General features: G+C 39.8%; 1 protein-coding gene across 4 annotated transcripts in view; it reads right to left on the reverse strand.

The window, feature by feature from the left end:
- Positions 1-3,626: 3,626 nt before the first annotated feature.
- The window catches only part of PHF3 (PHD finger protein 3), a 105,181-nt gene continuing 96,794 nt past the window's right edge, over positions 3,627-12,013 (reverse strand). For all 4 annotated transcript variants that reach the window (XM_082855470.1, XM_082855471.1, XM_082855469.1 and 1 more), the window contains 3 exons: positions 10,521-10,610; positions 8,323-8,518; positions 3,627-8,100 (listed from right to left, as the gene is read on the reverse strand). In XM_082855470.1, coding sequence (XP_082711596.1) covers positions 5,981-8,100; positions 8,323-8,518; positions 10,521-10,610 — 2,406 coding nt within the window. In that variant the 3' untranslated portion in view covers positions 3,627-5,980. The remainder of the gene's footprint in view (positions 8,101-8,322; positions 8,519-10,520; positions 10,611-12,013) is intronic.

Consider the following 12,013-nt stretch of genomic DNA (forward strand, 5'->3'; position numbering starts at 1 on the left):
GCTATTAATAATCAAAATCTGCCTGTACAGATTCCAGTCTATACAAAGCAGCTAGATGAACAGTTTATCATTGCAGAACTTTACAGATTTTTTTTTTTTGACTTGTTATTTTTGCCACTCCATTGCAATCAGAAAGCTAAAAACAGTCTTGCAAAGCCCCAAAACCAAAGTTAGGAACTTTGGCATTATTCGATGGGACACAAAGTGTCCCCAGACATACTATTCCTATCAACATTAGAAAGTGTGTGAGCAAAATATAATATAAGGTAGAACTGCAGAATGTCTATGCATCAATTCAAAAGTTTTGTTTTTTAACAGAAACTACACAAGACAACTCCATCCAACCTATGCTGAAAAACTGTGACCTAAATTTGCTTTGGTCCATACCATTCCATTTAACTTTGGAGTTGAGATCATAATGTTCTAAAAAAATTCCTTTTGATAGTTGACTTTCAAAGATACACATTTTATGCAAAAAGGCAAGAAAGCTGTTTTAGGAAGGCTACAAAAGCTTCAAGGCAACTTTGCCTACACCACACACCCATCACATTTGGCCACATCTTCTCATAATACAGTGTGCCTTTCTTTAAAGCAGCACTTCCCAAAGTAGAGTCGAAGGACCCGAGGGCCCCTAGATATTTTCAGGGGATCCAGATTCTTCCTTTCCCAACGACAATTCTGTGTGAAGCCAGATCTTCATGTATTTCAAACAAAATGACATATTGCCGAACATTAAATGCAGAAGCAGATAAGAGAATCCAGCTATGTCTTAAGTCAGACACACTGGAGACGTACAAACATGAAAAAGACCTGTCTCTTAACTAAACTGACTTAGCTTGGAAGTTATTTTACATAAAATGTTATTACCATATAATGGGATTACTGTCAAGTATTTTTACAATTTAAAAAATCGTAATTTCTAATACGCTAAATAAGGATACAATCCAGAAAAACAAAAGCTCTTTAGAGGTCTCTAACTGTTAACAGTGTAAAGGGGTCTTGAAACCAGAAGTCTGAGAAGTGTTGCTTTAAAGCTGCTTCTCACAGCTGTAGTCTTACATTCAGATGTGACCACTGGCCTTTCTACACCACACTGCAAGCTCCAAGAGGCTGGAGGGTTAGGGTATTGCTCACCACTGAATTCTAAACCTAGCAAATGCCTGAAGAATAGGCACAAAAGAAGAAGTGAACACTGCTACCTAGAGATTCTCCTGTAAGTCAGAATGACTTGGTTAAAATATTTTTTCGCCTTAAAATCCAAAATTTCATGTGGTAAGTTATCAACATTATTTGTTTTTGCTATCCTAGTGATGATGGCGTTGAAGATTTCCTATGTGATATGCTTTTCCATCACAAAATAAAAATTGCTAAAAACCTTTCAGATCATTTTACTATAACGTCATGATGCTTCTCAAACAAAGTGTTGAATGTAAACATGAGAACATTTTTTAAAGTAAGCTGAAATACCTTAGCCAAGAGATAGAAATATTTACCTATAAAACAGTGAACTCATTTTCTTAAGACACTTCTAGCTATTGACCTAATATTTGTGTTTCAACTCACCCATTCATGTACTCTCCTGCTCTATACATGAATTAAAATTCTTTATGAAACAGAAGCCAAAGAATCAGGGTGTTTGGCACCTTCATAAGAGCAGTAACCAATTTTATTTATGATTTGCCTTGGGAGACAAAAGTCAAGTGTTGACTATGTGAACTGCCTTTTGTGGTCATTACTAAGTGGCAACCTGACCATTGTTTTACAGGGATCTGAGCAGATGGGAATAATGCAACCGGTATGTTCAAACATTTAAACTATTTGCTTTAATAAGATCCTGTTCACCAGCAAGCTCTCACAATGCACTTAAACTTGATTTATACACAGCCGCTATTAAAAAAAACTGAGAACAGCTGTATGCAAATTCACCAGCTGACAAGTGGTTTTGTTATCACACATACATAAACACGTTAATAATATCCAAGTGGCTTAACTTGTCACTCCACTTTCCTATTGTTGGTATTATGTTTCTTAACTTTTAAACATTTACTATGGCCTTAGATGTTTCATAACTCCAAAAAACTTGTAACTAGGATTTGGTTCACCTACAACTTAAGCTACAATTAGCAAGTTAAGAGATATGGTAAATAATGACCCTCAAGGTTGTACATCTCAATCCCTGGAAACTGTAAATATGCTAGGTTACACAGGAAAAGGGGAATTAAGGTCACAGATGGAATTTAGGTTGCTAATCAGTGGACCTTAAAATAAGTTTATCCTGGGCTTCCCTGGTGGCGCAGTGGTTGAGACACGGGTTCGTGCCCCAGTCCGGGAAGACCCCACACACCGCGGAGTGGCTGGGCCCGTGAGCCATGGCCGCTGAGCCTGCGCGTCTGGAGCCTGTGCTCCGCAACAGGAGGGGCCACAACAGTGAGAGGCCCGCGTACCGCAAAAAAAAAAAAAAAAAAGTTTATCCTGGATTATCTCTGTGGGTCCACCGTGCTCACAAGGGTCCTTAGAAGTGGAAGAGGAAATCAGAAGGGAGGGTCAGAGACGGCAGAAAGACTCAGCCCCATGTTGCTGACTCTGAAGATGGAGGAAGGGGCCATGAGGCATGGAAGGTGGGTGGCCTCCAGAAGATGGAAAACGCCCAGAAATGGGTTCTTCCCAGAGCCTCCAGAAAAGGAACGCACCCTCCGACAACACTGAGATCCCCATCAGACTTTGATCCACAGAAGCGTAAAATAAATCTGTGTGATTTCAAGCCACTAAATTTGTAATAATTTGTTACAGCAGCAATAGAAAACTAATAAAAGAGGACTGGAGAATTAGGATTTGAAATGAATATAAACTTTGCAAATCTGTACAGGAGAACCCAGACTTTTGGTTATGTCTTTTTGCTCACTCTGAGGAACGGGTGGCCCAGTGGCGTTTCAGACAGGTTGGTGTGATGGTGAGAGAAAAAGGGCTGTGAAAGGTGTGTGTAATCATCAGGCTTCTGTCCCTCTCCCATTCTCCATTCTCAGAGCACAACCACCGCACATGCAGACTTTGGAGAAAAGTAGAACTGAGCTAGGATTCCAGCTCTGAGAACAGCAGTCTAACCTTGGATGAGTTTTCCAACTTTTCTAAGTCCCAGTTGCCTCAGCTCTAAGGTGAGTCATCACCTTGCAGGCTGACCGAGGTTCACATAAAGCGCTCAACATGAGGTCTGACATACGGAGTGTTCATGGAGGCTTTCTTACCGACAAAAGGATTACAAGGGGCGGACTTGGTAAGTACTGAGACACCCTGGTACATTCTACTTAACAGGTGTGTATAAACTGTCTTAAGATGGTTCTAAATATTTGAAAACATCAAACTGTTTTTAAAGAGCAATCTTTTCTTAAAACAGGAGAAGTTAAAAGATGACCTTCATATAACTATTAGTTTGTGTAAGGATGGTTGGTAGGTGAAACTGAAAGAATGAGAATGGCTTTGGAGCTACTACTACTCATCTGAGAACTTTTCTCTTTCTTTCCTCACAAGTTAAAAGCCTCAAAATACTCAATATGTCCATACGTACTCTCCACAATATTTCAGTCCCAGCGGTTAGGAAGCCTGGTTCCAGCATTTAGCAGCCTTGTAGTACCAGATGGTCATTACTAACAGAGGGCTGTATGGGATCTACCGTGATTCTACGAGATATGAAGAAAGAATTTTAAACTTCCCAACAATATGTATAAAAAACTATTGGCTAAGAGGTAATCAAAAACTGACTTAAAGGCTTTCTTCAGTTGGTTAATCCATTCTTCTTGTACCTTGCAAAAGAAATCTGGTGTCTCATCAATCCTCGACCAGATAGATCAATGAAAGCAGATTTACTGACATACATACAGTTGACCCTCCGTGTCTGTGGGTTCTACATCCTTGAATTCAACCACCAGATAGGAGAAAAAAATTTCAGAAAGTTCCAAAAAGCAAAACTTGAATTTACTGTGCACCGGCAACTATTTACATATCATTTGCATCACATTTACAACTATTTACATCTCATTTACATTGTATTAGGTTTATAAAATTGCAAGTAATCTAGAGATGATTTAAAGCATACAAGAGAATGTGTGTAGGCTATATGCAAATACTACGCCCTTTTATATAAGGGACTTGAGCATCTGCGGATTTTGGTCCAGGTGGGGAGTTCCTGGAACCAGTCCCCCAAAGGATACCAAGGGATTACTGCATTTGAAAATAAAAAAGCTGATTTTTATTTTGGTTTGGGGACTTTTTTTGGTAAAACCTTGAGAACAATTTCTTCATAATGGTGCAAAAGCTGACTGACCTAAGGTTTTTTTGTTGGCAGACTGACTTGTTTTCTAACAAGTCAGCTCGCAAAAGAAAAGTAGAGCAAATTTTTTAAAAAACTTTATTTGAATACAAGTCCTCTGTTTTAGAACATATATGATGATAAATTTCAGAGGATATGGATGACAAAAAAAAAGGGGGGGGTCTCAAGTTGCTGCAAGTTAGACAAAATGGTTTGGTTTTGAATTTCCACTCATTTTCTCTCCAGTAAAAACAGCAAGGCTGAATCAGTTTCAAAACCCATTTTTAACTCTAATCTGTAGACTTTTTAGGAAAACAAACTTTATCTTCTTAATTTTGTGAAGTCATGTATATTTTTCTTCATTAATACAGGTAAATTAAAATACTGGCTTTTCTTTCCCTCCTTTTGGTCTCAAGTGTTAGTATCATTTGGTAGCCACTGCTTTAAATTATAGCAATCAATGCAGTATATGTAGTTAAGGGTGTAAATAAATTTAGGTTTGGATTAGCAACAGCCTCCCTGTGCTTTCAAGAAAAACGAGCATATGACACTGTAGTTATTTACCCCCCAAACAAATTACAGTTAATTACACGTTTTACAGAAAGATTCACAATACGTTTCTCTTAAATAAAATTTGTGGTCTTACAATGATTAGTCAGTGTACCAAACTTTGACGGTGTACCAGTTTTCAGAAACATACCTACAAAGTGGGTTATAGCTGCACAGTTTTCCAGTGGCAGTTTCAAATTCTAGCCTCTTCAGAACTACACGATTTATCTCAATAGCCTATAATCGAAGATAAAGAAATCGTTTTTCTCCTCATCTTAGCCTATATGCTCTTGGCTGAGTAAGAGAAGAACAATGTCTGAAGGTATGTAAAGCCTCAAAGAAGAAATTCTTTTACTACTGAATTTCAAATCACACACACAAAATAGGTGAGAAATTCTTTTATCATATTTAGAATCAAAATATCCCTTAAAATATTTACATTGTACAGTAAAAAGGATAGCAAAACACAAGATCATGTACAAGCTTAAGTATTCAAGTTTCTGAAGAGCCAAAAAGGAAAAGGAAAACAATGGACTACCACAAAGCTGTAGTACGGTAACAAACGCCTTCAATGAGTGCAGACTAAAGCAATAAATATACTCCTTGGGTTTCTGATTCTTGGTCAAAAACTGCTCAACTAAATGATTAATATAATCCAATTACCAAGTTGCTTGGCTTTTTGTTGCTCCTCTACAGTTTCTTTAAAAACAGTGCAATTTAAAACAAACTTACAGAGTACACGTTACTCTCAAATTAGTCATTATATAAAGGACATTCACTAGAGGCAGTAAATATATTCCATGATTAACCATATTTACCAATTAAGGAATAAAACTAAAATTTCTAAGCCTTTATTGCATATTAATAAAACAAATCTTTGAATATACAGCAATGTAAAACTTTTAAAAACATTAAATTCCTAGAACTAGGGGGGGTGGTTGGCGTGAAGAAGGGATGAAGAGCAGTGGCCCGGGGCGCTCTGCACCAACACACAGAATTTACTGTCCTGCAAACCACCAATATTAAAAATGCAAAAGGGGGCACGACCCTAGCAGGCAATCATACAAAGGTTTAAAGACACAACGTTTAACAGCTATTTCAATGTACCCCTGCGGCAGCCTGCCGGCTTCACCTTTTGCCTTTGGCTCTGTCGCCGTGGTCCCTGTCTCTGTGGTGCCTGTCTCGGTCCTTCTCGCCTTCTCTATGCTTACTCTTCTCCCGCTCTCTGTCCTTCTCCTGGTCTTCACCCTTGGGCGTGTCTGCCTTCCTGTCTACAGCCCTGCTGTCTCTGCTCGCTCTTCCGTCCACTCCTCGCTCCCCGTGCGGCGGCCGTGCCCTCTCCTGACCCTTGTGCCCTTCCTCCCTGCTCTTCCTGTCTCTGTCCTTGTCCTGGGCTCTGTCTCTGCGCCTGTGCCTTTCGGATTCCTGCTCCCACCCCTTCTCATGGCGCTCTCTTTTCAGGTGGTGCGAATCACTGTAAAATCTCTGACGATCCCCCTTACCCCTGTTAAACGGTCTATCCAGTTGCTGTTGGTCTTGCCTACCCCAAGGGTCACTATGGCGCCTTTCTGGCCTCCGAACGTCTTTAATCTGGTAAAAATTTTGCGGGCCTAGATACCGTGACGCTTGCGAGAGGGGACCCATCATACGTTGCGGTTGGCCTGTCAGATGCACGACAGGTGGCCAGGGAACCATGGGGTTCTGAGCAAAGCCAAAGCCCGGAGGGGGAAGCAACGGGGGTGGCAGATGTGGCGGGAATGCAAACATGCTTTGTGGGGGGAAATGTGGAGGCCCCGGAAATGGAAATCCAGGCGGGCTACACTTGAGATGCTGAAGGCTGGGCTGCTGTGGCCTTACGGGTGAACAGTTTGCACTTGCTCTGGGGCTGGCGCTTCTGGAGGGGAAGCTGACGCTCTTAGCAGGAAGTTCAGATCGACGTGTGTTTCCAGCCTCAAAATGCGACGCTGCTGCCACGGATCCTCTTCGAAATGGCTGCACGGTTTCAATATTTTGCATTAGAATCTCCTCCTGTAAGGGTTTTGCTTGTTCCGTTGGAGAGGTGCGTATGTTTTCTGCTGATGGCGAGTTCTGTACAGCCCCAGAATCATCACTCTGCTGAATACATGAGTTTCTCTCTACAGAAGGCAACTTGTCCTCAACACTGCTTTGTTCGGTTAACTGCTCCCTGTGCGATAGGCCGGGCGGGGGCTGCTTCTCTCCATGCCGGCAGCTATCTCCGTCCCTGCTTTCTGGAGCGGACGCCTGCTGACTCCGCCCTGCTGCCTGCCTAGGGTCCCTTTTCAGGTTGATAAATTGCGGGGCCCGTGTCGTATTAGCAGCAAGGTTTTCACTGCAACTCACGTTACCATCTACGTTTCCTTTTCCTACATTAGACCTGCAGGGAGAACTAGTATTTGAAGTCCAATTATCTTGCAAGTTATTCTCTTGATCTTGTAGCAGCTGTCTTTTTAGTGCTCTCTCTTTACTCTCCACAGTCTCCTCTTGTTTTGACTGCATCGATAAATTTGTTAGGAATGCTTCTGTAGAAACATCTGGTGGTTTACCTCTGAGACTAAGGCTTGTCAAAGGCCCAGCAGAAACAGAAGAGGCCCCCATTCCGGACGCCTCTTCTCCTACTGAACTACCTGCCGACTCTGAAGGCTTATCTCCTTTAACCTTCACTTCCTTGGCTTCACCATCAGTTGCTTCCACTGTATCTATCTTCTCTGCTTTCAGGTCGGCTTGCTCATTTATAAATGGAATTTCTTTAAGAGTGTTTTGTTCTGTCCCTGACTGAGCCTGTTCATATGCTTGAGCAGTAGTGCCCAAAAGGCTCTGAAGGATATCATCTACAGGAAGAGGTTTATTTGCCAATTCCAGAGTAGAAGGTTGATTTTCCCAGCCAATCAAGACCCCAGGAAGGAATCTTAAAGGTTTTGGTGGCTCCTGTTTGGTGACTTCCACTAAAGGTTCAATGACCGTTGGAGGGTCTTCCTGAAGAGTCTGCTGAGGCTTATTTCTTTGCTTGTGCAACACAGTTGTAAAAGAATTAAAAAAGTCATTTTCTTCTTCTGCTGCTTCCTCTGTGGAAACTTCTACCTTACTTTTTTTATCAGGCGGCAATGTTACTGGTACACTTTCAGGCATCTCAGCTGTGTGACCGGCACCAGCAGTGGCACCGTGCTGTCGTTTCAGTTTTTGACGAATAATTAAGCCCAACAATAGATTAGGTCTGTGCAGTTCAAGGCCTGTACAAAATCAAAAACATCAATTAATAGTCATTCTCAATCATTACAATAAAGAGTAAAATTTTGCATCTAGTTTATTACAGCCTCCTCAATGGGTGCCTGTCCCTGTCACGGCAGATCTAAAGGGCTGGGCCCCAAGAAGGAAAGCAGAGTCCGCTCTCCTGCTCCGGCCCTGCCTCTCACCTCACTTTATTCATATTCTATTCTTAAACGAATACCTACCAGGTCCGTCAAAGGGCACAAGAGGGTGTGGGATTTTATCCGCGGCACCCAGAGGGATTAGGTACATGTCTTTAACCTGCTTCATGTTGTTAGCGGCCACTCCGTAGCGCTTCCTGCTGCTGAAGTATGCAAACAGCAAAGTGTAAGAAATTTGATCTTCTTCAGTCACAGGTGTGAAGCGAACCACACAAATTTCCTATTCAAGCAAATAACAAATGGTTGTTTAAAACAATAACCTAAACAACAGCCTGGTTTTAAATACCATTCTCAATTAATAATAATCTGTTGAATTTTACGACTGTTACCAAGTAACGTGGCTTACTACTTAAATGCAGATATGAATACTAAAAGGAAACAACTCTTAGGAAAAGGTCCTGGCTGGTCCACTGGTGGATCTGTTTTATCTGAAACTGTCCCATAGAAACTGAGCCCCAAGGTAATTAATTTGTGCAAGGTGACACACCTGTCAGTGGCAGAGAAGATATTTAAAGCCACGTCTCCTGATATCTATACTGTGTCCTCATTTCCAAAGTTGTAACTTCTACAGAGGGCTGCCTATATTCTCAGCACACTGCAAATTAATGGCAGCCACCACCAGTGCCCCACCACATACACACACACACACACAGAAACGCACAAATCCACAGATAATCCAAGTTAGAGGGACTGAATCGAGGAATAAAGGGGGCTGGTGAAAGACCTCAAATACACACAGCATAAATCCTGTCAAATCATTCGGCTTACTGAGGAACTTATTTGCTTGCCTCTGGGCTCTTGGCTTTGCTTCAGATAGAAAAGACAGTCCCAATTTGGTGTTAATTTGGTAGTGTGAAAAACGGATGCTTCTTCATGAAAAATGAAATGGGGAGAGCCAGATCTACTGCAAAGCCTAAACTGATGCAAGATCCCAGAGAAGACACATGAATGAGCTGAACTATGGCTCTACCTCTTCTAAGAGGTCTGTCATCCCGAGTGTCCTCCTTTGGGGCCGACAAGTCCAGATGGAAGCACACTGGGCAGTACCAGAGGGGCAGATCAAGAGCATTCCCCAAACAACCAAGAGGAATACCTCCCAATACTTTCCTATGACTTTTGCTATCATGAGAAAATGAAAGCAAGTAAATGTAGTAACTTTTTTGTACTGCTTCGAAGTTTTATTTGTATTCTAATACAGTATCAGTTTAAATTCTAAAATCTATATTGGAAAAAATATTATTTTCAGCTGAAGATTATCCATTATGGATCACTACTAATCTTACTAAAGACTTCTGATCATAAAAGATAAAAAAGTTAATGTTCGTTTATTCAAAATTTATTTTTTGAATGTCTATAATATGCTGGGTATTACCATCCTTGGAGGGAAAAATGATTTCTTCTAATGATTAAATATTCCTGTGTAGTTATGTTCTTTGAGTTAAAGAAATGATAGAAGATATAGAGAGAGAAAAGAAAAAGAGAGATATTGCTATAGAGGCTACTAATTATCTCCCAGTATCCATCCTCCTCATTTCCTCCTATTACAAAGAGAACCCTTAACTTTTAGTTGGGCACATGGCCATCCAATAGAGATCACACTTCCCAGCCTCCTTAGCAGCCATATGAAGTTTATGAGTAAGCTCTTGCCAATGGAAGTTAGAAGAAGTGAAAAGATAACAGCAAGTTCTAGGTCTTGCTTCTAAAACAACTGGACATTCTTTTTTTCCCACTTGGTGCTGCTAAGTCAGCTCTGACCCTGCTTGAATGATAAGGACAACAGTCTTGCAAACAGCAAAATAACAAGACAGAGGAGCCTCATCCCCGCTTAATCGAATGGCCTGAAGCCCTGAACTACTGACCCACCTAACATAGCAGGAAAATGAACAACTTTAGGGTCTCTTTGTCCCAACGGCTTAGCCTATGCCCCAACTAAAACAAATGTCTACAATCAAAGCAAGGCAAAATTCCAGGATGAAATCTCAATACTTACTCTAAAACAGTTCTTTCAAAACAGTGACAGAAATCACTGAGAGAGCATACCACGAAAGGAATGCTGTGCTTTGAGCTCTAGCAAATGGCCATAGTTCAGCTTTGTCAGGCATATTATGTACATTTAGTACTTGTACTGGCTCCCTCCCCTGGGGACCCTGCACAAGAACTCTCAGTGGTTTACTTTTCAAATACTGTCTCACATTGGTAGAGTGAAAAAAAGTTCTCCTCACCTTGGTTCCTGAGGCTTTAATTTTTTCCACATAATCCCAAACTGTCTGAGGTGATATTCTACCACCGACTTGAATACTATCTGGTAGATCCTGTGGTAACGACATGAAGGTGATCAATGTATACAGATTATATTTATTATAATGTATATACTTGATACAAACTTAGCTCTAAGACTAATCTGAAATAGTGATTAAAAAAAACAAGTAAGTAAGATTATAAAATGCATCAGAGAACATAATAAAGTACAGGAAGAGCAATTAGGCTTTACCTCAAATGTCAACTCCAAATGACTGAGATGGATGCCCAAAATACAGTTAAGAAAGAATCTGAGGTCAAGAAAAAGAAGCAGTGCAAGCATCCCACTTTGACAATCCAGGAAGAGTACAACAGATTCCAAAATATTAGGGGACACTGTTTTTCCCCTTCCACCTCCCCTCCCTTTTTTTTGGTGGTAGTGAGTTGGGGTATGCCTTTATCACTAACAGCTGGATTTCAGAAGTTATCAAGCTTAATTATAGAGTATATTTTTGCACAGAAAAGAATAACATTGCAATAATGCAAGGTTCATTATTTTTTAAAGGCATAATCTTTCTGAGAACAGATGACTATGCATAAAATCAATCAAGAGCTGTACAATTAAGAATATTTCAAACTTTAATCAGTATATTTGTTTTTATGAAGAGAGAAAAAATCATAAAAAACATAATTAATCGATATAAATTCAATTAAATTTAAATGATTAATTGCTTTATTTTATTTGGGATTTTAGTCCAAATCAAACTAAAAATAAGTAGAAAGCAGAGGTGGAGTTCTGGAAAGCAATCACACAGAAACTGGCTCAGAAAAGAGAATAATAGTTTTGTTTAAAATCAAAAGGGTCCCGTAGTTTAGGACTTAGTTATCCATTTAAAAGAAGAGTTATCTTCACCATGGACTGATCAAAGACTAAATTTCTAAACAGATTTGTTCAAAAAGAAAAGCACTGAATTTTTTTCTTATAAAATCAATGTATCTAAAATATTACTTGCCAACCAAACTGTATGTAAAATAATTAAGTCGTTTATTAATCAAAAACACAACTAGACAAATAAGCTGATGGAGATTAGATAAGCAACATTACATTGAGTCAAACTAATTTCATCCTAATACAAAGAAAAGTTTATATTAGTCTTAAAAAAGAACACGCATATATATGATTTATGTTTTATAAAATACTGAAAACCATTTTTTTAAAAACTTTTGCCTTTATGGTCAGCAGACTGAGAATGAATGGAAAAAATGATAGATATGAACATAATAGCAAAATATAATCTCAACAAAAATACAGTACACATATACTGATTTATTTTCCTTCCGCAGAAACACAGAGAAATACAAACTTTATTCAAAAGAGTTCAGAAAACATTGTACTTTCTCACTTATCCTAATACTATAATACTACAGCTGCTTGTTTCTCATGAACACTGCATAGTAGTCCCTTCCTATTCCCTCA

The sequence above is a fragment of the Leucopleurus acutus genome, assembly GCF_964270905.1.
Source record: "Leucopleurus acutus genome assembly, chromosome: 15".
Taxonomy (NCBI): domain Eukaryota; kingdom Metazoa; phylum Chordata; class Mammalia; order Artiodactyla; family Delphinidae; genus Leucopleurus; species Leucopleurus acutus.